Source organism: Cervus canadensis, chromosome 15, assembly GCF_019320065.1.
Source record: "Cervus canadensis isolate Bull #8, Minnesota chromosome 15, ASM1932006v1, whole genome shotgun sequence".
NCBI classification, from domain to species: domain Eukaryota; kingdom Metazoa; phylum Chordata; class Mammalia; order Artiodactyla; family Cervidae; genus Cervus; species Cervus canadensis.
Window position 1 is genome coordinate 39,122,190 of NC_057400.1, and position 26,129 is coordinate 39,148,318.

At 39.8% G+C, this 26,129-nt stretch overlaps 1 protein-coding gene across 3 annotated transcripts; it reads left to right on the forward strand.

Moving 5' to 3' along the window:
• Positions 1-2,154: 2,154 nt before the first annotated feature.
• On the forward strand, positions 2,155-25,274 carry DAPL1 (death associated protein like 1). Of its 3 annotated transcripts, none has more exons than XM_043488347.1 (5): positions 2,166-2,293; positions 11,785-11,832; positions 12,397-12,484; positions 16,157-16,217; positions 24,990-25,274. In XM_043488347.1, the coding sequence occupies exons 1-5, from the start codon at positions 2,236-2,238 to the stop codon at positions 25,104-25,106; spliced, it is 372 nt and encodes a 123-aa protein (XP_043344282.1). In that variant the 5' UTR covers positions 2,166-2,235; the 3' UTR covers positions 25,107-25,274. The 3 variants fall into 3 exon arrangements, with proteins under 3 accessions (XP_043344283.1, XP_043344282.1, XP_043344281.1); XM_043488346.1 differs by having other exon boundaries at positions 2,180-2,293; positions 11,755-11,832; XM_043488348.1 differs by lacking the exon at positions 11,785-11,832 and having other exon boundaries at positions 2,155-2,293.
• Positions 25,275-26,129: the final 855 nt, after the last annotated feature.

Below are 26,129 nucleotides of genomic sequence, written 5' to 3' on the forward strand. Positions count from 1 at the left end.
GCACTTTAGGGAAGGCCACTTACAAAATATTTGCCAATAATATGGATGATCCCTTCTCCTTGCTCCTACAACATGTGCCTACTTTGGTCAATGCTATAGCACACTCCTCTCCCCCAGACACCACCAATTTTTAAAATTGGTTTTCATTCATTTTAAAACCAACACAAAAAAGCTGAGAAAAGACAATAAAACTCAACAGGCAATACTCTCACCTATAGACAACAGCTCAAAATTCTGTAGCATTTTCATTCATTTAACAAATAGATATTTTTATGTACTGAGGTATAATTTGCATGTGGTAAAATTCACTGTTTTCATCTAACATGTGTATGATGTATGTAATCACCGCTATAATCAAGATATAGAACATATCTATCAGCCTCCGAAAGTCCCCTCTCCTGCTTCTTCATGGTCAAGCTTCTCTCACCTCCTCCTCTGGCAATCTGGTCTGATCTCTGTTCGGTCATTTTGACTTTTCGGGGAGGTCATATAACTAGCTTTGTCTAAGTGGCTTTTTCTGTCTCACTTCTTCCACTTCGCACAATGCTTTTTAGATTCACCCATGTTGTTGCCAGTATCTTTTCCTTTCTTTTATTGCTGAGTAATATTTTATTCCATGGCTACAACACTGTTTATCCCTGCTACACTTGGTGGGCTTGGCGGTTGTTCCTGACTTTGGGCAATTATAGAATAGGGCTGTTATAAAAATTTATACACACGTTTTTATGGGTACATATGTTTCCATTTCTCTTAGGAAAATTTCAAGGAATTAGATTGTTAGTCATGTAATAAGCATATGTTTAATTTTATAAGAAACACCAGACTTCCAAAGTGGCCTTACCAGTTTGTTTTCCCACCAGCCAGGTATGAGATCTTCACTACCATACTGTATTTTCCATTTTTTCTTAGATGAGTCATTCTAATATATGTGTGATGTAGCTCACTGTGGTTTTAATTTGCATTTCCCTAATAATTAATGATGTTGAGCGTCTTTAATATGTTGTCAATATCTCTGTTTGTGGAGTTTCTGTTTGAATCTTTTCCCCATTTTTAAATGGGGCTTTTTGTGCTCCTTTTATTGAGTTGTAAGAGATGCCAGTATTGACAGAAATGTGTTCTACCAATATTTTCTCCCAGTTTGGGGCTGGTCTTCACTTTCTTAACAATATCTTATAAAGAGAGGACATTTTTAATTGTGTGGAAGAACAAAGAGACATTTCTAACTATCTGCCATAAGCTGAGCTTTGATCGGCACTGGAAATATAATAATGCCTCAGCTTACATTTGTACTTTTTCTTTTTAGCAAAATAGGCATCTGTTGGTTTACAGCCTCCTTTTTCACTGTCATATCATGACTATTTTCCACATCATTAAATATTATTCAAAAACAGGATTTGTAATGTGTACATAGTACTCTCATGGATATTTCTTAATTTATTTAACTATCCCTCTCTATTTTGGGGGTACTTGGGCTTCCCTGGTAGCTCAGTTGGTAAAGAATCCACCTGCAATGCAGGTGACCCCAGTTCTATTCCTGGGCTGGGAAGATCCTCTGGAGAAGGGATAGGCTACCCACTCCAGGATTCTGACCTAGAGAATTCCATGGACAGGAGCCTGGTGGGCTACAGTCCATGAGGTTGCAAAGAGTTGGACACAACTCTGTGACTTTCACTTTCAAAAAATAAGAGAGAGAAATATATGATTACCATCCTTCGCAGAAATCTCTGTGAATATCCCCAATTATTTTCTTAGTATAAATGCCTACAGTTGCAAAGACTGAGACAAAGACATAACACTTTGTTTTGTAATTGCCTCTAAAGAAAGACAGCTGATGTCTTGAAGATCTCATCTTGCCCTCTTTGTCATGCCAGTATGCGACAAAGAGCCTGTCACATTGTCAGTGCATCGCACATACTTGATGGATAAATATTATAGTTGGTGAGAAAAAGAATTCCCCTGAGCTTGATCCTTTCCCCTTCCTCCTGTGAAAGAAAGTAAGAGTACCCTTCACCTCTCAGATGAAGGGAATAAGAAGAAAGCATTCTTCTAAGAGAGAACTGGTCACAAAGATGTAGGTTCCCAGCAAAGCTAGGTGACAAGCCCTGTTGCTGCTCAGCAAAGCCCTTAAGGGGCCCCGCCCCCAGCCCATATAAAGCCAGGGTGCAGTGGGGCGGCTGCAGCGGCTGGCACTCAGCCTCCAGAGCACCGGCACTGCCACTGGCCTTGGCACGCACTATGGCAAATGAAGTGCAAGTCCAGCTCTCCCCACTGAAAGGGGGGCGTCCTCCTGCAGGTAGGCTGCCCACCTGCCCTCTGCCCTGCAGGTAGCAAGGCCCCACTGCTGCTGCCTCTGCCCCGCTTCCATCAGTGCCTTCAACAGAGGTACCCCCATAGAGCCAAGACTCTGTCTCCCGTGTTAGTTTAACTTCCTGCAAACTGATTTCCTCTTCTGTCTTTGATCCTTTTAGGCTTATGTATAAAAACCCACCTGGGGACTTAACAGGCCCCGGTTTGGTTGAATTAAAGCCTAATGTTCTGTGAGAGGACAAGGGATTGGGCACTGGTAGAAAGGAACAGGTGGAGAGCTTGGACCCTCCCTCTCTGGCTGTAGGTTTGTAGTGACCCGTCCACACCCAGGAGGTGATTAACTGCTCATGGAAACCTTCCTCCCTAGAGGTTCCAGGGTGTAGACTCAGTTTCCCCAAGACGCTTATACATTATCTGACTTGGTGCCCAGGCAAACCAGCTTCTGCACAGAAGACAGCAATGCAGTTTCTCTCGCCCTCCTCAGGTGTGGGTTGGGCAGTGTTATCAGAAATGGCTTTTGTCTGTCACCAGGCTGAGGAGCACTTTTAAAAAAGGATACGAGCCTGGCAGGGGCTGATGGGAAAAGGTAGCTATCAAAGTATTTTGCCAAGGATCCACAGTTCTGTTTGTTGTTGTTGTTTTTTAAGTATGCTATTTATATCAATTCTCTGGAATATGAAAATTATTTTTATTGTACTTAACCATATGTTCATATAGGTTGGCTGAGGCACTCAGGCCTATTTTTAGCCAGTTTGATGTTCTTTCTACTGCCTTTCTCATTTTTTTCCTTGAGAATGATCTCACAAGCTTGACTGTTTTGTTCTTGCCTTTCTCCAAATAACAGAATTTATTTGTTGGCTTCATTCTTTGGCTTTTCTAAGCCCAGGTTATTTCAGTCATCTTTGCTGCAGAGGACAATGGCAGGTATAACCTTCACAAAGCATCAAAAGCTGACACAAGGCTCAGTGGCTTTCCAGTGGGCAGCCCAGGCAAAAAAGAGTCAGAATTTTTACACTAATTCTGAGTTTACACATCTTGGCATCCCGTCATGGTCTCTTGTGGCAGACTCCTGACGTTTTATATTTGTCATTGGATTTAGGAATAATTAACATTATCTACATTTAAAGTTAATGATGCTAACTAATAATTAAGAACTATCAATGTCAATTATTAGAAGTTTCTGAAAGTGAAAGAGAAGTCGCTCAGTCATGTCTGACTCTTTGCGACTATAGCCTACCAGGCTCCTCTGTGCCTGGGATTTTCCAGGCAAGAATACTGGAGAGGGTTGCCATTTCCTTCTTCAGGAGATCTTCCTGACCCAGGGATTGAACCCGGGTCTCCTGTATTGTAGGCAGACGCTTTACCGTCTGAGCCACCAGGAAGTCCTACCAGGAAGGACTAACTTAGAAGTTTCTACCTAAGGACAAAAGAAGACATCTTCCTGCAGCTTCCATCCCAATCCTTCATAAACAGTTCAGCTAACGCCTGATTTGCTAAATGACATTTATACACAAAGAACACAGAGGTAAACTCAAGCAAATAAAAATGTGAATGAAACCACCAGGAGCTTTTTGTCCCCACTGCTAATGATTGCTAATTACTCTGTGTACATAGCACACCATGACGCCATCAAGCATGTCACAATGCCTCTGGCATGACAATTAATTATTATGAACTGTGACACTACAGATAAGAGGTCTGGGATAATTAGAATGGAGATGAAGGCAGACTTTTGCCTCCCCACTGAGAACAAGGGAACAAGAAAGCCTCACACTCATCTTTCAGCTTGTCTACTACATAGTTTAACTCTGAATCAGATTGCTACCACACAAAATTTTATTTATAGAACAAAAACAATTCATTTCCAGAATTCCATTAAATTTCACCTGAGTTTTATAAGCAATAGACAGGCCCCAGAAAGTAGGATGCAGACATGATAAGGTGGAAAGGTCTGACATGGCCTTTGGAACCAGTCAGTCCTAGATTTTAACACTGCTTCCCTTCCACATCGCTGAGCCTCAGTTTTCTTATCCCTAAAACAGGGGGTGTGTGTGCATGCATGCTCAGTTGTGTCTGATTCTTTGTGACCCCATGGACTGTCCATGGAAGGGGTAATAAATAACATTGATATTGTAAGGGTGTTATGACTATTAAAAGAGATAACCTATGTAAGGTACCCAGACATGAATGTTAATCCCTGTAAAGTACAGGCCTGGGAAAACACATAGCTGTCAGAAGAAATTATTTTCTTCCATGGCAAGGCCTCCTGATGTTTGAGGGAGGCATTAGGATCTACTGCAATCATCAGAACAGAAGGAAATTGCATTGGGAAAGAACCATGTGCTTGCCCCATCACAGCTAAAAATGAAACCACTCAAAAGTCAACCAGCTGTAACTCTTTCCCACCTATGCAGCAAGTGTGTAGTGGTTTTTTCTTTCAAGTATGTTATATAATGTATGGCACCTCTGTGAGCCCTGCTTATTTATGTTGTGAAACAAGACTACATTAAACATGAGGTGGCCTGGGCGCTAGGAAGCTTAACTTTTGGTTTTCTGCTGTTTTGATTTACCTCACTTTCAGTTTTATAAGAACACCATCACATGAACAGCCTAAGCTGTGCGATGAGGAGGTAATCTAAGGAAGCTAAGGGCATACATATTGAACCAGAAAGAGCAACAGTTCTTGGGTTTTCTGTATCCCTCACACTTTTTCATTTGGCGTAAGGCAAACAAATCAGAGCCATCAAAGGGGCCACTACTGAACCCCCAAAAGAGAATCTGTTTACTGACTCATTCAAGAGAGAGGGAAGTTTAGGGAATGTATCCCCAGCATGCGTGACTGTTTAGTCACTAAGTTGTGTCTGACTCTTAGGACCCCATGGACTGTAGCCCACCAGCCTCCTCTATCCATGGGATCCTCCAGGCGTCTCTGTACAGGGGATTTCCCAGGCAAGAATGTTGGAATAGTTTGCCATTTCCTCCTCCAGGAAATCTTCCCAACCCAGGGATTGAACCCCAGTCTCCTGCACTGCAGACGATTCTTTACCATCTGAGCTACCAGGGAAGCCCCGTGTATCCCCTAGGATTAAACTAATGCAGAATATTGGGAAGAAATCATAGCTGCAGAAGGGCCAGTATGATTTTTTTTTAAAGCAAACACTAGAGGCTTAATTCTATCGACTCCAGCCTGCTCATGTCAACTTCTGGGAGTTGATCTGTGAGGTTTGACAGAGAGGTTGCGAGACCACTACCCCACACGGCACAGGGCAGGGGTTTGATGGCAAGAACAGCTGCTTTCCACTTAATCCTGTGTGCCTGGCACTCCACGGAGCCTTCTAGATATGAAATCAACCCTGCAGACCAATGATGTTCCCACCTCCCTGTTTCACAGAGGAACAAACTGAAAATTAGCAAGGTCAAGTCATATGCTCAGCACCACACAGCTGGAGAGCAGGGGTGCAGAGACGGACAGTCACATGGGCCCATGCCAAGTCCTCTCTCCTTGATTCACAAGCTATTCCTGATGAAGGTCCTTTGATGGATAGTTTATAATTTACCAAAAACTCAACTGTGAAAGCAAAGAAAGTATTTTGCACACATCTGACTTTTAAATTAAAATGTTCAAATGAAAGTTCTAAGTCACAAGGCAGAGTTTGCCCAAACCTTCATGGTGGTCATCTTTTTCACACACGTTCTCCACTGATTATCGAAGGAAAGAAGCTCAGTTTTTCTTGGAGGTTTCTCTTTCTTTATCTTAACTATCCTCTACCAAACAAGATGCAAAATGCCTGGAAATCTTAACTGGAAAATTATTATATAGCATTCTAAACTCAAGGATCCACTTTTGAAAACTACAAAAATCCGTAAACTGCAAAAGTGACCACAAAAGTATAACACTTAGTCATAGACAGGAAATCAAAATTTTCTTTTCTCCACATCAATGTAGGTTTTCTAATGAAACTATTAAAAAAAAATCAGCTCTCTCTTACATTCTTTAAAAATCTCTAGTTCATTTTGCTTATTAAAAGGACCTGAAGTTTTGTATTTGAAAATATTTGTAGTCAAAGTCCTGTTAAAATAATGTTAAATCAGTTCATTTTGTATTTTGCCCAATTCTAGTTGGTTGTTCTACAAAGGTTCAAAAGGCAATATAGTCCCAAACATGGAATTACATAAATAATTACAAACTTAATTGACCTAATTTAGTTACAGTGAGACTTTGAGGTCTCATGAGTTAGACCAACTAGTTTAAACAAAACTGGCAAGAATCTGGTTGCAAATGTTTTTTAAAAATGGCTTGTTTAGGGAATTCCCTGGTGGTCCAGTGGTTAGAACTCTGAGCTTTCACTGCTGAGGTTATGGGTTCAATTCCTGGTTGGGGAACTAAGTTCCAACAAGCCACACAGCTCAACCAATAAGAAAATGAACAAAAATAAGAAGCAATAACAGGTAAAAAAAAAAAATGGCTTGTCTAGATCCAGGGAGATCCAGGAGATAAGTGTCAACAGTAGTCCCTGCAAAATTTGGAAGATGACCCTCCCACAAGGTTCCATCTGGTTCAATCACCCCAGTGTAGTGAGAGCCTTACTCTGTATCTCAGTGTAGCCATCTATCCTGTGGAGGGATCCTCCTCTGCTTTTTCTCCTGTACATTGCTGACCAAGTGAGATTACTTATCAGAACAAGTTTGGTACAAGCACTATCCTCTGAAAATCCAAGGTGTGGTTGACTTACGCTTCCTAAATCACTCGGAGCCCACAGCCCTGGATAAATTCAAAGACTCCTGGATGAAAGTAAAAATCTTGTGAGAAGAATTTTTTCAAAGTTGGGTATAGCTGCTTGGCAAATGGTGTTAGATACTGCTGTACAATGAAATGAAACAGCCATATGAATACATGTCTCCCCTCCCTCTTGGGTCTCCCTCCCTGCCCCGCCCCACCCCACCCTCACCCCTCCAGGCCATCACAGGGCACCAAGCTGAGCTCCCTGCGCTAAGCAGTAGGTTCCCACTGTCTGTTTCACACGTGCCAGTGCACACATATCAACATCGATTTCCCAATTCGTCCCCTCTCCCCCAGCCACGTCCAAACATCTGTTCCTTACGTTTGTGTCTCTCTTCCTGCTCTACAGAGAGGTTCCTATGTACCATTTTTCTCGATTCCTTATATATGCATTAATATACAATATTTGTTTTTCTCTTTCTGACTTCACTCTCTGTGACAAACTCTAGGGTCTGTCATGAGAGGATTTTTAATTTCCCCTCAAATGTCTCTGTTTTATTGTTCTGAAGAATGAAGAACTCCCATGTTTGCATTCTCTTTACATTTTTTTTCTTTTTTTTTTTTTTTGGCATTTGCTTTTCTAAGTGCACTGTATTCTTTCGAAAGGGAGGGAGCATGATAGATTTTCTTTTGTAGGTAGATGGGAATAGTTAGAATCACCTTAAAGATATTACAATAAAAACCATCTAGTAAGCTTCTACTGAATTCCCCAAAATCCTTCTAAAATATTCATGGCAGACACACTTCTTTTTAGCACACTGTGGGGCCAGAGAACATACTATTGTACTATGCAGTCTACTTCACTTTGAATAAAACAGTTATATGCAGCCAGGCTCTGCCTTTCAGGAACTTTTGCTCTTTGGTTTTCATTTTCTCCTCTGGACTTCCCTGGTGGTTCAGACGGTAAAAGCATCTGCCTACAATGCGGGAGACGCGAGTTCGATCCCTGGGTTGGGAAGATCCCCTGGAGAAGGAAATGGCAACCCACTCCAGTACTCTTGCCTGGAAAATCCCATGGACAGAGGAGCCTGGCAGGCTACAGTCCATGGGGTCGCAAAGAGTCGGACACGACTGAGCAACTTCACTTCACTTCTGGATAAACAAATGTAAATAATAATAGCTACTAATTATTAAGTGCCTCCCATGTACCAGGTGCTTTTGTTACCTCTATTTTCTAGGACAACTCACACAGTCAGTATTATTCCCTTTTGAAGGATGCAGAAACTGTGCCACAGAGGAGTTTAAGTGTCTTGCCCAAGGTCACAGAGCTCAGGCAGGGTAGAGCTCTCTGGCCCTAATAACATTTCCTCACCAGGAAACCAGGCCTCCTCCGTAAGACAGCCTCTAAAACCCTTGAAAATGACACCATAAGTTTCCCTTGTATCTCTGCTTCCTCAGAAGTGATCTTTCCAGTGTGACATGGCTTCTTCTCCTCTCTGGTCACTCTCCTCTGGACATTCTCTAGACTGTCCATGTCCTTTCAAATGAGCAGCACAGACCCCAACATTCCAAAGTTCTTCTCACTTTAAACTAGTGCTCATTTTATCTATAACAAGTGTGCTTCTGTAGTTGGCAATAATAATCAGTGGAAAAAAACATGTAAAAACCATTACATCCGAGAAAACAAAAGGAATACTAATAGGAAAGTAATTACAACATTCCATGTTTAAAAAGCATTTGTCATAAGAAGAATGAAAGATACTACTGAAGGCTACTGAAGACCCAAGCTCTCGGTTTGGAGCTATTGTGATTTGATTCCTCTTGGTAGAAGAGACAGCGGTGCTGTGAACGACACCCTTCATACAGAGGCATACTCTCCTCAAGCAGTCTCCGGAAAAGGGCACCCCTCAGTTTATTTCATCTCTATTTCCCATGACTATTCAAAAGATGTTTCCACATCATTTCCATTTCTGTTGCTGATTATTTTGTATGCTGTATGTGTGTGTGTGTGTGAATTTAAAGCAGAGCCTGGTGGCTCAGATGGTACAGAATCCACCTCAGTGCAGGATACCCAGATTCAATCCCTGGCTTGGGAAGATTCCCCTGGAGGAGGGAATGACAACCCACCCCAGTGTTCTTGCCACGGACAGAGGAGCCTGGTGGACTACACAGTCCATCGAGTTGCAAAGAGTTGGACACAACTGAGTGACTAACACACACACATGTGTGTGTGTAAACACAGGACTTTTTTTCTCCTGAACTATATCTAGTATTATAAAAGTATAGTGATATGCTTTTATTATCAATAAAAAAAACTTGGTTATTCAAAATGACCAAGAAGAGTTTATTCCATGAACACAAGAATGGTTTGATAGTAAAATATTCATTAATATATACTTATAAAATTTTTTACCTATTAACATAATTAACCACATTAAGGAGAAAAACCATATGATCATATACATGAATTACAAAAGGGCATCTAGTCAAATTCAACATGTGTTTGTAATTTTTTAAGCCAATGAAACAGTAATTGAAGGATATTTTCTTAATATGATAAAAAAATGTATTTGAATAGGTATATATATTACAAATAAGTGTTTGTGTGTATATCCAACTAAATACACATTATACTTAATGGGAAAACACTAAAAGCAATCCCTTGAAAAATTAGGATGACAAAGATGTCCATCATGACCACTATTTAATATTATTCTAGATGAAGTAATATTATATTATTTGCAGATTATATAATTTTTAACCTGGAAAATAGAAGGGAATCAACAAAAATACTATAAACAATAAGAGGTTTCAATAAGATATGGATATAAGATCAATGATATTAATATAAGAACAACAATCTGTGAGAGCCATAATGGAAGAATAGACCCTCTTTACAATTGCAACAACAACAGCAAAGCGAAAATGCTTCGGGAATAAACATAATAAGAAGTGTGTAAGATTTATGTGAACACGTTACTGAGGGACGCAAGAGAGGATGTAAAAAATGGAAAAGCATACCATGTTCTTGAAAAGAGAGCAACCAGGATAAGAAGATGTGAATTTTCCCTTTAAAAATAATCTAAGGGCTTCCCAATGGTTCAGTGGTAAAGAAGCCGCCTGTCAATGCAGGAGACACGACTTTGATCCCTGATCCAGGAAGCTCCCACATGCCATGGCGCTAAGTCAGCCCACGCACCACAACTATTGAGCCTCTGCTCTAGAGCAAGTGCTCCACAACAATGGGAAGCCTGCCCACCGCAATCAAAGAGTAGCCCCCTCTTGCCACAACTAGAGAAAAGCCCACACAGCAAGGAAGACCCAGCGCAGCCAAAAATAAGTAAATAAGATTGTTTTTTAATCTATAAATCTAAAGCAAGACCATTAAAAGTCTACCAGCAGGATATTTTTGGTGGGAATTGACAAACTGATTCAAAAGTTCATATGGAAAAATAAATAAGAATAGCTAATAAAATTCTGCAAAGTAAATACAGCCAAGAAAGACTATCAATTAAAATGTAAAGCTACAATCATTAAAATAAAGTTGTAACAGCATATAAACAGAGATTAATGGAACAGAAGTCCAACAGGACAAAAAGGCCAAAAACTTAAACAGTCTTTAAAAAGAAAATACAACTGCCTTCTGAAACACAGAAATAAGCTCAACTTTTAATAAAATATAAGAAATGCAAATTACCTTTCTTTTTCTTATTGGTTGACGAAACCAAATATTTTCTAGTTCACATTGTTGCTTGAGGTATAGGGAAACAAACAATCACTGTCATTGTAGCTAGTGACATTGTAAACTAGTGCAACTTCTGTGAAGGATAATTTGACGAGATTGAACAAAATTACAAATGCACATACTCTTAAAAATTAACAAGATCACTTCTAGGAATTTATCCCATGGATATCCTTGCACTTGTGCAAAATTATGTACATGAAAAGGATATTCATTACAGCATTGTTTTTGATAGTAACAGAGACATCTAAAATGTCCATCATTTGAAAAATGGTTAAGTACACATAGAATGTCCATATAATGAAATTTTAAAGCAGATGTTAAAAAAAAAAAGACACTCTTTTTACATATATCATCTGTGTATATATTATACACACACACAGATAGGGAACTTACTCCAAAGTGCATGACTGAATGAAAAATATAAATGAACAAGATGTAGAACAATGTATGCTGCCATTAAAATATATAGGTATGTGTATAGAATGTCTATGGATGAATACATAGGAAACTTGTTAACATTAGCAGTATTTAGGGAGGTGAACTGGAGACCTAAAAATAATCGTAGAAGAGACCTTTCCATGATTTTTGAATTATGTGCTTTATGAATGTATATTACATAGTCAAAAAAGTAATAATGTTAAAAGAAAAATGAAGTCAATTCACGAGGGCATTGAAAAAGAGAAGAGGTTTTCCTATTTTTCGCTTTATTGAAGCCAGTTTTAGAAAATTGCCAATCTAACATTTCCATAAAAAGAATTAACAGGCTCAAACAAATCAATGTCCATTTAGCTTTTTATCATTTGAGCTTGTCAGATTTCAAATGTGCAAATTTCCTGGGAACAGAAAAAAGTATTTGCTTTGACTTGCAATATGAAATGGGTTGTTCCTTTTCAAGTTGATTTCATCTGACATTGTTAAACACTTGAGTTGCTGTTAGGTCATCTGTAGCCTAATTAACACTAATTGATCTCTTGAACGGCAGGATTATTAATGCATTTTAATTGCTTATTAGAACATCTGAGCTCCTCCAACATCGGAAGTTTGAGGTCTGGGAAGCAAGGTGGGTATCTAGTGGGATCAGAAGCATCTCTCTTGAATTAAGTGCCTGTTATCACTGCATGCCCTGACTTTTGGCTCATTTCTCCAATCTAGCTTTTGAAAGCTTTGGTTGGATTAAAAAATTTGCAAGCCTTGCACTTTAATCTTGTGGGAAAACAGGAGGGTCACACTGTAATTGTCAGCTGCTATCATGAAGAATGTAATTGGTTTGATAATAAGAAAAAATGTTTTTCAGTGAAATGCCTAAGGGAGTGCATTGTTATCTCCTCCCAAATCGAAGGTAGAAACACCACTGCTTTTTTTAGCCTTAGTTCCCCCTCTGTGAACACAAACAAGTAAAAACCTCAGCCCTTCTCTCCTTGCCACTTTGTTTGATTGAAATTTTTTTTTCTTCTGTAACATTATCTCGAGGTACTTTTTTTTTATTATGTTGTTTTAGCTAAAAGTTCAGCTCTTCAAAAAATTCTGAAATTCTTCAAATGTCAATTCATACTTTGAATAATAAAACCAACTTTCTCTTGCTGCCCTAACCACAACTCCTGTGCTGATGATTCTTTATTTATAGTAAAAGCTGGAGGAAAGCGAATTTCCAAAAAACAGGAAATTGGCATCTTGGAGAGACACACCAAGAAAACAGGGCTAGAAAAAACAAGGTAGGAGACTGCTTCATTTCTTTTCCTTTTTCATCTCGAGTTTTAGACAACTCTACAGCCAGAAGTCAGAGACTTTGCTGTATCTTAGGGCAAACCAATCCTCCCCAGGCACTTGCTAACCAGAGTTAGAGGCAGCGGGTGGGGTGGGGTGGGGTGGGGTAGGTGATGGGGGTCAAGATGGGAGGGGAAAGGAGTGGGGGGAGGTAACCACCCTCTGGAGACTCGCTCTGCCCAACCTCCTCCTCTCTGCAGATAGCTTAACTGCCTGCTATTAAAAAAACACAGTCCTGAATGCATCAGAACTGGACTCAACATCTCTGTGTCTTATTTTCACCTTAGCCTTTAAAGTACTACTGTCTCTAAGCTGGCCTTGTTTTTGTAATACGCTTTCTGCTGAAGCAAATCTCCTGAATTAAAAATAAATGCTTTCTTGTTTGTTTGTTTCAAATTCCTCACTCAATTATTTAGAAAATAATGGCCACTATATTTGGCACAGCCGAAAGGCATTTGGATACTGAGGTTGTTTTCTTCCTGAATTCCTTCCCGGGTAACCTTGACACGCTGCGGTTTTCTCAGAGCTAAGCAGAGAGCCATGGGCTGGATCTCTGTACAAATGGCCCAGTCCCTCTATGCCTTGGGGAAGGAAAATAGTGCCTTCAAAAAGAAGTAAGCATATGAAACTAGCTCCTCCAAACAGGGGCATTTCAGAGACTACTAATTTCAGGATAATTTCCGTAGGTGAGTTCACGAGTGATTCAAAAGGAGTGAATTAGAAGATTCTCAGATATGTCCTTAACAGTTAAAATGGTAACAGTCTCAGAAAGAACATGTGGAAGGAAGTAGGCTATGGAATTTCTCAGATTTTTTTTTCCATATGAAATTACTTTTTAGATCACGTTAAAAATTTTCTTCTCGATTTCTGGAAAGAATTTTGTTTTTTGAGGATTTTTCTACTTTAAAATGAAATGCTCTATCTCATACATAAAGAATTCATACAATTCAGTAGCCAAAAAGCAAACACACCAGTTTTAAAATGAACAGAAGATTTGAGTAGACATTTTCCTGAAGAAGAATCAGATAACTAACAGGTACATGAAAAGATGGTCAACACTATTAACTGTCAGGGAGAAGATGCAAATCAAAACTACAATGAAATATCACCGTACATCTGTCAGAATGGCTATTACCATAAAGTCAAAAAAGGACAAACTGTGGCAAGGTAATGAAGAAAAGGGAACATTTGTGCATTCTTAGTTTCTAACATAACCACCATGGAAAGCAGTATGGAGTTTCTTCAAAAATTAAAACTAGAACTGCCATATGATCCAGCTATTCTGCTTCTGACTATTTACCTAAGGAAAATGGGAACACTAACTTGAAAAGATATGCGCACTCCCACATTTATTGCAGCATTATTATAGTAGCCAAGATATGGAAGAAACCCAAGTGTCCATTAATGGATGAATGGATTTTAAAAAATGTGATACCTACATACATATACATATGTGCACACCCACACACCCACACACAGGAATATTTTTCAGCCATATAAAAGAAGGAAATCCTACCACTTGTAACAATATGAATGGACCTGGAAGGCATTATACTAAATGACATAAGTCAAACAGAGAAAGACAATTAACATGTGATCTATCTTGTATGAGAAATCTAAGAAGAAAAAAAACCAGGACAACAGCAACAAAAATCTCAAGCTCTTAGATACAGAGAGCAGATTAGTAGTTGTAAAAGCCGGGGGTGGGGCGGGGGTGGGTGGTGACGGGTAGAAAATGGGTGAAGGGGATCATCAGGTACAAACTTGCAGTTATAAAATAAATAAGCCATGTGGATGCAATGTACAGCATAGTGACTATGGTTAATGATTTTGCTGTTGTTTAGTCGCTCAGTCGTGTCCGACTCTTTGTGACCCCGTGGACTGCAGCACACCAGACTTGCCTGTCCTTTACCATCTCCCACCATGACCCCTCCATCCTGGGTGGCCCTATGTGGCATGGCTCAATGTTTCATTGAATTAGACAAGGATAGTTAGTGATACTATATTGAGTATTTGTAGGTTACTAAGAGAATAAACCTTAAAGCTTCTCATTATAAGAAAAAATATTTAACTATATATGGTGAGAAATATTAACTAGACTTATTATGATCATTTTGTAGTATATACAATATTAAATAATTATGTTGTACACCTGAAACTAATGTAATCTTATGTCAATGATAGCTCAATTTTTTTAAATTTACCCCTTTGACATTGAGTGTTTGTTTCTTCTGAATCAGAAAATAATCACCACATAGTGAAAGCAAAGCTCCAAGGGAGAGTCACATATTACTTATCTCCTGACCCAGCATCTAGGACAGCTCCTAGATTAGACAAAGTACTCTGTAAATGACATTAGACTGTCATTGAATGGTCAGCTGGTTAACTTTGAAAGCCTATGCTGATGTTAAAATCTGACTCAAGCATAAGCTCTGTTTAGTGTGACACTCGTTATCATGCCTAGGCCAGGGACTCAGGAACTAAAGAGTTATAACTTGAAAATGACCTTCTAGTTGGCAGCCAGTGGACAAGTCATTCATTTCTCTGTACCTCAGCAAAAGGGACTTACTGTTCATCCAAACATCAAGTGAACTTTATGAGAAGGAGTTGCCTAGAGAATTATAAAGTGGTGATTGGAACCCTGTTTAAAAATGCAATTGTTTTCTAATAGTCATTAAAAGATGAGAATTGGACTACTGCAGAACATAAACAGCTAGAAATAGCTCTCTTGCACTGTTTACCGGGGATAGATATAGGTATGTGCGACTCGAATCTTATAGAATTGGGAGGCCATTTTAAGGAAAAACAGTGTAAAATTATACACATGAGATGGGCAGGGCCCCTCCTCAAGCCTTGGAAGGAGACTGCACAATGAGACCCTGGAGCTTTCCCAGCTTCCCCATGAAGTCACCTCTGTTCTTCATATTGGTTTCATGTTTGCATGGACACGATGGCTTCCTTTTCATGGACAAATATCTCTCCTTATATATTCTAGGAAAACAGCTTTTGAAAAATATAGAAAATAAATTCCTAAGCATCATCAAATTTATTTTCCTTTCCTAATAACTTCTACTAACCAACACACACACACACACAAAATAGGCCAAGAACAGAGTTCCTTCAAGAAATTACACTGGAAGCTCATCCCTCGTTGAAACTCTGCTACAAAATAACTTGGCCTGAGAAAAGAAGTCAGACAAAGAAGAGTACCTGCTATGTGGTGCATTTTACGATGTACAAACAAAGTCAAAACTAACATATGGAGCTGTAAGGCAGGGTAGTGATTATCCTTAGGAGCAGCTAGTTCGACTAGTGGTACAAGTCTGTAAATATTCGCCAACCTGTATGTGCACTTTTCTGCATGTATACTCTACTTTGAAGAAAAATTTTTAAATATTAATAAACATTATTATAACTAAAATTAGAATAACTCGGCCTGCAAAGCTTGTAGTTCATGGTCACACAGAGCAGGGCTTTGTGTTTTTTTTTTTTAATCTTCCAGAAGTAGCCAAGCAGCATGAACACTTAAAGACCAAGTAGAAAACCGTCTATACAAATCATTTAGCTTCTTAAGTGGGAAAGTTGCTGTTTCTATATGAGGTTTCTTTTCATTTTCACAGTGCCATTGCAAATGTTGCCAAAATACAGACGATGGATGCCCTGAATGACACGCTGGAGAAGGTGAGCCATGGGTGAGGCAGATCACGTGATACCCCCAGCCAGTTTTCACCTCGCTGATCATGCTCCATGGGTGAATGAGTTGATGACTGGAATTTTTTTCCAACTCAGAGGTTTGATGTCCCTGTGAAAGAATCTGCTTTCAGTTCAAGGAACACAGAGTAGTTTTGATGGGAAAAGCTGATGCTCCCGAATTCCTAGTGTCTATTTAAGAAATCATTTCAAAAATAAGATAGGAAATTAAGCAAGAATCATGATGCCAAATTGGCAGAACTTTACATTGCCATCCACTTAATTCTTGGAGACCTTGGCGTGTTGCTCTAAATAAGGCAAACTGTGTACGGGGAATTCAGCCCTTTTTGACCTTCCTCCGCACCACTGCTTTCCCATACGGAAATGTTTGATTTGAGGCCAGGATGGGTGGAGGGTTGCCCAGTTTAAGACTGGAGGAAGGCTGGGCACTGGCTGGCTTTATCTAATAAAGTCTATTTATAAAGGTGGTTGACAATTACTATTTTTATTTCTGTATCTTGAATACTTTCTAAGTAGCTCAGGAAACTCAGAAGATTCTTCCTGAATAGACAGTGGTTTAATTTTGGGTTCAATAGTTTGTTTTTAAATGTTGTAAGTGATCCAAGTGAGGATCCTTATTCTACTCCTAGGGAGCGGGTGGATGCACTGAATTCAGGCATTGAAGAACCACTATTTCTGTTACCCCAACATATATTGAAGGTACAGGACTGGGTGTCCTTTGTAGAAGGAAGACTTGCTGTTATTGCCAACACCAGGGGTCTGAAATATTAATAGATTAGAATGGAAATTGTGCGGCTAAACTTCTGGGACCTCTCTTTGGTACTGGCTTCTCCTCTTACTGTCTCTGAGGCCTTGACCAAGTTATTGATCTTGCACCTCTGATTCGTCATTTGTGAGATGAGGATAAGGAAGAGATGGTTGTTGTGTGGCATCAATGAGATTCACACACAGGAATCTCTTAGAACAGTGCCTGACACAGAGAAACCTGTCTGCACTCTCTGCTCTGATTAGTAGCATCAGTTTTATGACAGTGAAATGGACAGTTATGTCTGAAGCCCATGAGGCAGGTGGTAGCACCAGATAAGATCTTGATGTTAGACCATAGCTACAGAGCCTTCTCACGTGGGGGGTGTGGTTCTCCCACCAGGTAGATCAGAGGGCAGGTCATAAGTGACTCTTTGCTTTCTGATTTTAGAAGAAGGGCAGGGATGGATGGGATGCCTCTTGCATTCTCTGGCTCCTGCTCTCTAAACACCTCATCCTCAGGGGCAAGAGATGTCCACAGCACCTGGAACTGAGTGGAATAGATACATTCCTCTAAAATATGTTAACCCAAAATAAAGTGTTTAAAGAGAGTGGTCAGTAAAGGTCAATTATGCTGTACTTTAGGTATGATGCTGGAGTCTTCACTGTTTTTTAATAGACATGTGTATATGTCTATGGCATAAAGGACTCTTTCCCTGCCAGTTAAAAATAACACTGCTGTATTTCAAAGATAAAATAATCAAATAACAACAGCAATAAGTTATATTTTGAAATCATAAGAAAACACAGAGATGGTGTGCTGTTACAAATATTTTTAACAGTAACAATGTGTTTTAAAAACCCTTTAATACTTAGCTCAATGTGTACTGGTGTGGGACTGTGTACATTACTGATTACAACAGTTTCTGGCATCAGATATCAGGTACCTGGGTCCTATGCTGGCTCTGTCAGCTGTGTGTCTTTAGTCAGGGTGCTTCACTTTTCTGTGCTTTTATTTCCTTATCTATAAATAGGAATGTGATTCACAGTATCCACTTCACAGAGATGTGAAAAGAAAATGAGGTTATATAACTTGTGCAAAGGCCTCAGTACAGTGCCAGATGCACTTAGCCCTAGGGACGGGTTAGCTTCTATTCCCCGGGGGAGATGTCCTCTAGAGCATCACTTGGAATCCAGGCAAAGGATAAGAGACCAGTAATAGAGTCCCAAGATTACCCTAAGTCACTGTATTGAATATGGAGGTTGGTGGGATCCACGTGTTCCCACAGCTAAGAAAAATTTTCCCTAAATCCATAATTCTACCTGAAGTTTAATAGGATTTCATAATATAGGTCAACCTGAAGTGGAAAGAACAATGCCTTTTAAAAAACAGATCTGCTGAGATCAGTGGTTGCCAGAGAGTAGAAGGAGGAGTTGACCACAAAGTGGCAGGAAGGAATTTGAAGAGTGATGGAAGGGTTCTGTATCTTGATTGTGGTGGTGGTCACAGACTGTATGCACTTAAGAAAATCCACAGAACTGAACGCTGAAGAGGGCATATATTTTACTGTAGATAAATTATTCTGTATTTTTTTAATGTAAAAATTGTATGATTATTAATAAACAGCCTAATACAAAAAAAGACATAAAATACAGAGATGTGGATTTCTGCTAATAAATTTTCATCTGCATTATGATGACTCCCCCAACAATATGTATTGTCATGAAGATCTAACCATATATAATTGGCCAGAAGAAACACTGTAGCAGTAATGAGGGTCATAGACTCTGCATTAATTAGCATTCATTCATGCCCTCAGCTAGAATTGTATCTAGTTACTAGAACCCATGTTAATTCTCATGCCAGTTTAAGAACTTAAGAGTCCAAAACAGTGAGAGTTACAACCCTACTCACAGGATCTCATCAACAATTCAACCATGGCAGGAAATTTCTGTCCATGTACTATTCATGTCTGTATACCCTTTTAAAACCAACCTAGGTTTAAGATTTGGGAGATTGGAAAACAATTCCCCAAAGGTTGGAATTGTACAAATCTAAGTGGAAAGTAGGGCTTTCCTGGTGGCTCAGTGGTAAAGAACCCACCTGCCAATGCAGGAGACGTGGGTTCAAATCCCTGAGTCAGGAAGATCCCCTGGAGAAGGAAGTGGCAACCCACTCCAGTATTCTTGCCTGGAAAATCCCATGGTCAGAGGACTCTGGAAGGCAACAGTCTATGGGGTCTCAAGAGTCAGATACGCCTTAGTGACTAAACAATAACAAAGTGGAAAGCAACCTAAAATTCTCTCTTCCACTCTTTCACCCACTCATCCCCACACAGACCTCATGACCAGCTACCTTCTCCTACTCTTCCTTCCTCTCTTGTCAGTCCTTCCTCCCTGTTTCTGCCATAAATAATGAAAGAATTCATGTTGCCCAGTGATGGGCCATTCAACGTGTTTATTCCTGCACAAGACGGGTTATATAAGCTCTCCAAGCTAAAAATCTGGGAGATCTGGTCTTAGACCAAGTTCCACCTACTTCCTAGAGGTTTTTGACCTTTTAGAAGCCACATAGCTCCTCTGAGATTTATGATTGCTCATTTACTTAATTATTTTAAGGCAAAGAGTAAGAGAGAGTGGTATTGCCAAATATGTTAATTCTCTGAATAGTCATGGAAGTAAGTTTGGCAATAGTTGTGAAGCTTCTCCTAACAGAAAAGTATCCAGTTAAGCCATTAGTAATGGGGTTGGGTTATAGTGTGGATGTGGGTGTAATGTTGAAGCCTGGTTAAATTGGGGCCACTTTTCAAGCTGCCAGCTGTGTCAACAAGGCCCATAGTGAGATGTATGTGAAATGGGATCCTGGGGAAGAGGAAGCCATCAAAAGCATCTGCAAATCTAAGAAGGTTTCTCTTTTTCTGTGGATTAACATCACCATAGGAGAATCCTTGAATTTCATCGACTGAATGTTTTGTTTTAAGCACTTTGCATAATGGGGTGTAGAAATCTAAGTGCCAGCTTTCAAGTTGGAAGTTAACACCCTGGAAAGATGAATGGAAGAGCTGCCAGTCTGCTAATACCACCTGACTTCAGGCTCTAAAACAAAACCTGCCACTGAGTTTCTCGCTTCTAGAATTTCTTTCACAGCTCTAATCATAAAGACTTTTTAATATACTTCTTTGACTTTTTCTCTGAAGTGAAAAATACAGGTTCTGAGGTCATAACTACCCAAGAGGAAGGTACATTCTCAATGTGAAAGTTTCTATTGATCTGCTTTTCAAGTCCAATATTTTGCCCCTTATGGGATGGAGTTGCAGCCAGGCAGAATCCTTACACACATACTAGCCTTGAATTCTTTCTCCTATGGAGTTACCCTAGTTTCTTTTACCTTAATGAGTCAGACAAACACCTTTCATTCTACAAATCCTATCATTTTACAAAGACTAATAATGAAAAATCCAAAACAACCCCAAAGTTAAGATGCCAGACTAAAGCTCAGCTGTTTGTAGTTTGGAAAGCTATTCCTACTTATTTCTAGTTAAGACTTGAATACAAAAATGTTCCTATCTCCATTGATATAAAATCTACAACAAAGAATTAGGGCATTTAAGGGTTGATTACTTACCATTTCATCAGTTCTGAAGGTAGACCCTTTATAGGCTCTCTACCCACAATCCCTAAGTCTTTCTACTTTAGAGTGCCCCTGATTGAGGGGGTGAAGAATTTGAGAAAAAGAACTCAACTCTCTTGTTGTATTTTCATGCATTGCTATAAAGCCCTGACCCTCCCAAACTTGTACATCCCTAATTTAATAATCATGAGCGGCTCCTCTCAGGTTATTATCCTTGGCAGAATTATTTCCACTATATTCTCAGTCCTATTGATTTTTCCCCCCTGAAATTTACCAGGCCAGTTCACAGATGGCCAACAGCCCGCAGGAGCAGTCTCCCATTCATTCTGACCTGTGTCTTTCCTCTTTGGAGAAGCCATTGAGCAGAACTCTTAGAACCTCAGTTAAATATCTTAGTTAAAAGGTAACCCCTAACCCTTGTGCATTACCAGTGGGAATGTAAAATGGTAGAGCCACTATGGAAAATAATATGGTAGTATCTCAAAAAATTAAATATAAAATTACCATGTGATCTAATAATTTCACTTCTCAATATATACTGTAAAGAACTGGAAGTAGAAATTTGAAGAGAAATTTGTGCAACAGTGTTCATAGCAGCATTATTCACAATAACCAAAAGGTGGAAGCCACCCATGTGTCCATTAACCTATAAATGGATAAACAAAATGTGGTCTATAGACATAAAATGGAATATTATTCAACCTTTAAAAGAAAAGAAATTCTGACACTACAACATGGATAAACCTTGAAGACATTACGCTAAATGAAATAAACCAGACACAGAAGAACAAGTATTGCATACTAAGTCACTTCAGTCGTATCCGGCTCTTTGAGACCCCATGGACTGTAGCCCACCAGGCTCCTCTGTGGGATTCTTCAGGCAAGAATACCAGAGTGAATTGCCATGCCTTCTTCCAGGGGATCTTCCCACCTCAGAGATATTGCATGATTCCACGTACATGAGATACTTGTGGTAGTCAAATTCATGGAGATAGAAGTTAGAACAATGGTTGCCAGAGGCTGGAGGAGGAAATAATGAGGAATTATTCTTTAATGGGTACAAAATTTCAGTTTGGCATGATGGATAAGTTCTGGAAATGGATGGTAGTGATGTCCATGTTAGCACAAGTTCGTGTACCCGACACACAGTGAGTTCAAACACACCAAAACATCAGAGTTTGGAGCAGAGAGAGGTTTATTTCAAGGCCATGCAAGGAGACAAGTGACTCATGCCCTAAAAAAGCCCTGAGCTCCCCAAGGGTTTTGGCAAAGCATTTTTAAAAGCCAGGTTTGGGGGTGGAATCTCAAGGTATTGATAAGTTCTGCACAGTTCTCTGGTTGGCCAATGGTGAGGTAACAAGGTGATATCACAATGTTAACATTATCACTCCTTAAACTCCAGGGAGCCTGGGGCTATGTACTCATGGTCATCAAGTAGTTAACAAGTCTTCCATTTGGTAGAGGGGTTTTCACATCTGTAAAATACCTCAGGAAATGTGCATCAAATACTATTATCTAGGGTACTTCAGAGAGGAGCTAAAGCAGAGGATATGGGGGAAGGCCTGTCATGGGAAGACCCCATAGGGTCATGCTATAGTTATAGTTGCATATATAGTTATGCAACAATGTGAGTGTACTTAAAGCTGTACTTAAAATGGATGAAACGATAAATTTTATGTTATATGCATTTTATCACAATGTTTTAAATTACAAAAGAAATGTAGCCCCTGAACTGTGGAGATAACCCTGGAAATGATTAAATAATGATTTAGTGCCAAATTAAGTAATAGGTGTGTCATTGCACACTGTTCTCCTCTCCCCTTTCCTTTTACACCTCCACCCATCATCACTCTTGACACCTTAAGAACAATAATCCACACGGTGGCTTTCTCTCTTCTGTCTCAACTTGTCATCTTGCTCCATCTCACCTTGGCTAATTGCCCAGACTTCTGTTATATTCGAACTACTTGTTCATTTCCTTTCTTACCCTCCTTTACCTTACATTTGACTTTAAGTAACTTCCCAAGTACTCCATCTTCCTACCTATAATCTCTTGAATGTGATTTAGAGCTAACCTGAAATTATCCATCTGTTTTAGTTGACACTAAAGACACCTAATCTGAAAGAAAACTACTGAAGTCAGTGACTTCTTAAGTTTCCTTTTGGTTCTAACCTTAAAAGGAAAACAAAACAAAACATTCTGCTCTTACCACACTATAAAATGTATGTCATGGGGCCCAATGTTAATTAATCTGACCCTCCAAAATTACCAGCTCTTTTTTAGGTTCTAAAGCAATATTTATAACCAATACCTCAATTATGTTTCTTCCTTTCTACTAGAATGTCAGCATAGACCATCCTTGGGTTTAATTATTATATAACTTGTAGCTTCTCATTGTAAACAACACTTTGAGCAAAACAAAGGCAAAGTAAAGAAAAAGACTAGGAATTGCCCATAATTCAATCCCTCAGAGATAAACAGTGTTAACACTTCAGTGTATATTCTTCCAGTGTGTTTAATTTTTTAAGACCAAGAAGAAAGAGCTTTCTGGAGTCAAATTTCACATGAAAGGGAGTGCTGTGTGCCCAGGGACATTTAAGAAGACATGTAAGGCACTTATGTTTCCCTGGCTGAGAAGAGCCCAAACAAGCCATAAACAATGTGATGTTTGGGGTCATGAACAGTTTATCTCCCCTTTTATTTGACTTGAGTGTCAAGGCAAGGGCATCTAAGTTCAATAGAAATAAATTAAATTCCTAGTCAGCTGAGACATCCCTTCCTTGCTGGCTGAGAAAGGTGTCCTTAGGTTGCTTTATATTGAGTCAGTGGGCTGGAAAACCAACAAGTGGAATGGGCCCAACAGGCCACTGAGTCCAAATTCTCCTTCTAGGAAAACTGTCTGAAATTGTCCCAGCATTGGGCATCCTTTATGATCTCATGCTGCCCTTGATGTGAATTCCATAAGGTCTCTTTGTCCCATATGAACTTCCTCTTATTGCCGAAGTCTCAAGCCTGTGTTAGTTTAGGCTCAGTTCAGTTCAGTCGCTCAGTCGTGAGACTCTTTGTGACCCCATGAACCACAGCACGCCAGGCCTCCCTGTCCATCACCAACTCCCGGAGTCCACCCAAACCCATGTCCATTGAGTCAGTGATGCCATCTAACCATCTCATCCTCTGTCGTCCCCTTCTCCTCCTGCCCTCAATCTTTCCCAGCATCAGGGTCTTTTCCAATGAGTCAACTCTTTGCATCAGGTGGCCAAAGTATTGGAGTTTCAGCTTCAACATCAGTACTTCCAATGAACACCCAGGACTGATCTCCTTTAGGATGGACTGGTTGGGTCTCCTTGCAGTCCAAGGGACTCTCGAGAGTCTTCTCCAACATCACAGTTCAAAAGCATCAATTCTTCGGCACTCAGCTTTCTTTATAGTCCAACTCTCACATCCATACATGACCACTGGAAAAACCATAGCCTTGACCAGATGGACCTTTGTTGGCAAAGTAATGTCTCTGCTTTTTAATATGCTGTCTAGGTTGGTCATAACCTTCCTTCTAAAGAGTAAGCGTCTTTTAATTTCATGGCTGCAGTCACCATCTGCAGTGATTTTGGAGCCCAGAAAAATAAAGTCAGCCACTGTTTCCCCATCTATTTGCCATGAAGTGATAGGACATGATCTTAGTTTTCTGAATGTTGAGCTTTAAGGCTCATATCCTCACAAATGTCTTCGGAGGGATGACTAGTGAGCTAATAAGTCACTCCTCAGCTTTCTCTTTACCGTGATGGCTAGGTTGAACCACACAAAATGGCCAGTATTTGGCCATTTTTTATCTACAAAAATAGAAATTTCACACGTTTCAATCTAAAAAATAATAACCCTAAGTTTCCCTAACTTCCTTCAGAGGCTCTTTATTTCTGACCTTTTGACATCTGAGGGGTTCCTTCTCCCCACCCCAAGCCCTCTCCAATGTGCCATAGCCTTCTTAGCATATTGTGTTCCATATATGCATAGTGGTGCCAGAGTAACTGCTAATATTGGAGAACTGATGAAGATACAGTTAACCATTTCTATCTTTTAAAGTATCACTTCAAAACATATATATAGATGTACATATCTATATTATTTATATATTATATATAATATATTTTACAGTCAAAAAAATTAAAAACATACTAGGGAAGGAAAACCCAGGTTAACACATATACTCATGGGTATAGAGCTAGAGATGGTATGGAAAAGAGGTTATATCAAAGAAGTAAACAAAACTGTGAAATTCCTCTGACCAGCTGTTGGCTTTCTACTACTTTAATACTTTATGACCCAAAAGATCCAATATGCTTATTTTTTTTTCTTTCCTTCTCACCTCTAGCTCAGCCATAAATTTCCAGCAGTAGTGCACATGGCACATCAAAAACCCAGACCTGCTCTGGAGAAGGTCACTCCACTGAAAAGGATCTACATTATTCAGCAGCCTCGAAAATGTTAAGCTGGGACGTAAAACACAGCCGTCTAGCCAACTGCCTCAAATGTCTGAGAGCTTAGCAAAAAGGACCACACTTTTCCTAGGCCTAGTGTACTTGCTTGATAAATAAAACAGCTTTTATATCTTCTTTTGTGACTTCAGATAATAAAACATTCAAAATTGCAAATCCAATGCATTCTTGGAGCCCATTCTGGTCCTAGTTAGCATCCTATTGATGCTTACTACGTGTGTAATTTTGTTGAATAAGTGGAGAAGATAGAATGCTGGACTGTTCCACTCCACCTCCGTGGATGAGCTCTTTTCTTCTTGATGCTGACCCTGAGTGGTTCCACCCACAGCACGTTCTCCTTGAGGGCAAAGGTTAGAGAGAAGTGCCCTGAGCTTTGCAAGGCCAACATTCTGTGATTCTTTTGATACATTTGTCTTAAGATGCTCAAGTTTTCACTTGAGGTGAAACATCTTTTCTAATTTCCCAGGTAAGTGTATAGTTTGTCTTGAAGGTTTGGTGAGGGAAAATGAAAATATTAGATTTATTTCAGACATATTCTCTTCTACAAAGCAATCAAGTTTAGAAGGTATTAATAGAATTCTACTTTTAGTGGCAGATTTGCTCTGCTGCTGCTGCTAAGTCGGTTCAGTCGTGTCAGACTCTGTGCGACCCCAAAGACAGCAGCCCACCAGGCTCCCCCGTCCCTGGGATTCTCCAGGCAAGAACACTGGAGTGGGCTGCCATTTCCTTCTCCAAGGCATGAAAGGGAAAAGGGAAAGTGAAGTTGCTTAGTCGTGTCCAACTCTTAGCAACCCTATGGACTGAAGCCTATCAGGCTCCTCCGTCCATGGGATTTTCCAGGCAAGAGTATTGGCGTGGGGTGCCAGTGCCTTCTCCGGCAGATTTGCTCAGGGCCTCCACAAAGTTCATGCTTTGGAGCTGGGGGCTCCTGATGCTCAGGGCATTGTGGTTGGGGTATAGAAGTTTGTTTTCACTGGAGGTGAAGCTGAGAGGGAAACTGTTGCTGTAGTTAAACC

Coding starts and splice junctions, on each gene's coding strand:
- DAPL1 (XM_043488346.1), top strand. CDS start 2,236: ATGGCAAATGAAGTGCAAGTCCAGCTCTCCCCACTGAAAGGGGGGCGT. Junction 2,294..11,754: donor AGGGGGGCGTCCTCCTGCAG/GTAGGCTGCCCA, acceptor CTTGAACGGCAG/GATTATTAATGCATTTTAAT. Junction 12,485..16,156: donor ACAGGGCTAGAAAAAACAAG/GTAGGAGACTGC, acceptor TCATTTTCACAG/TGCCATTGCAAATGTTGCCA.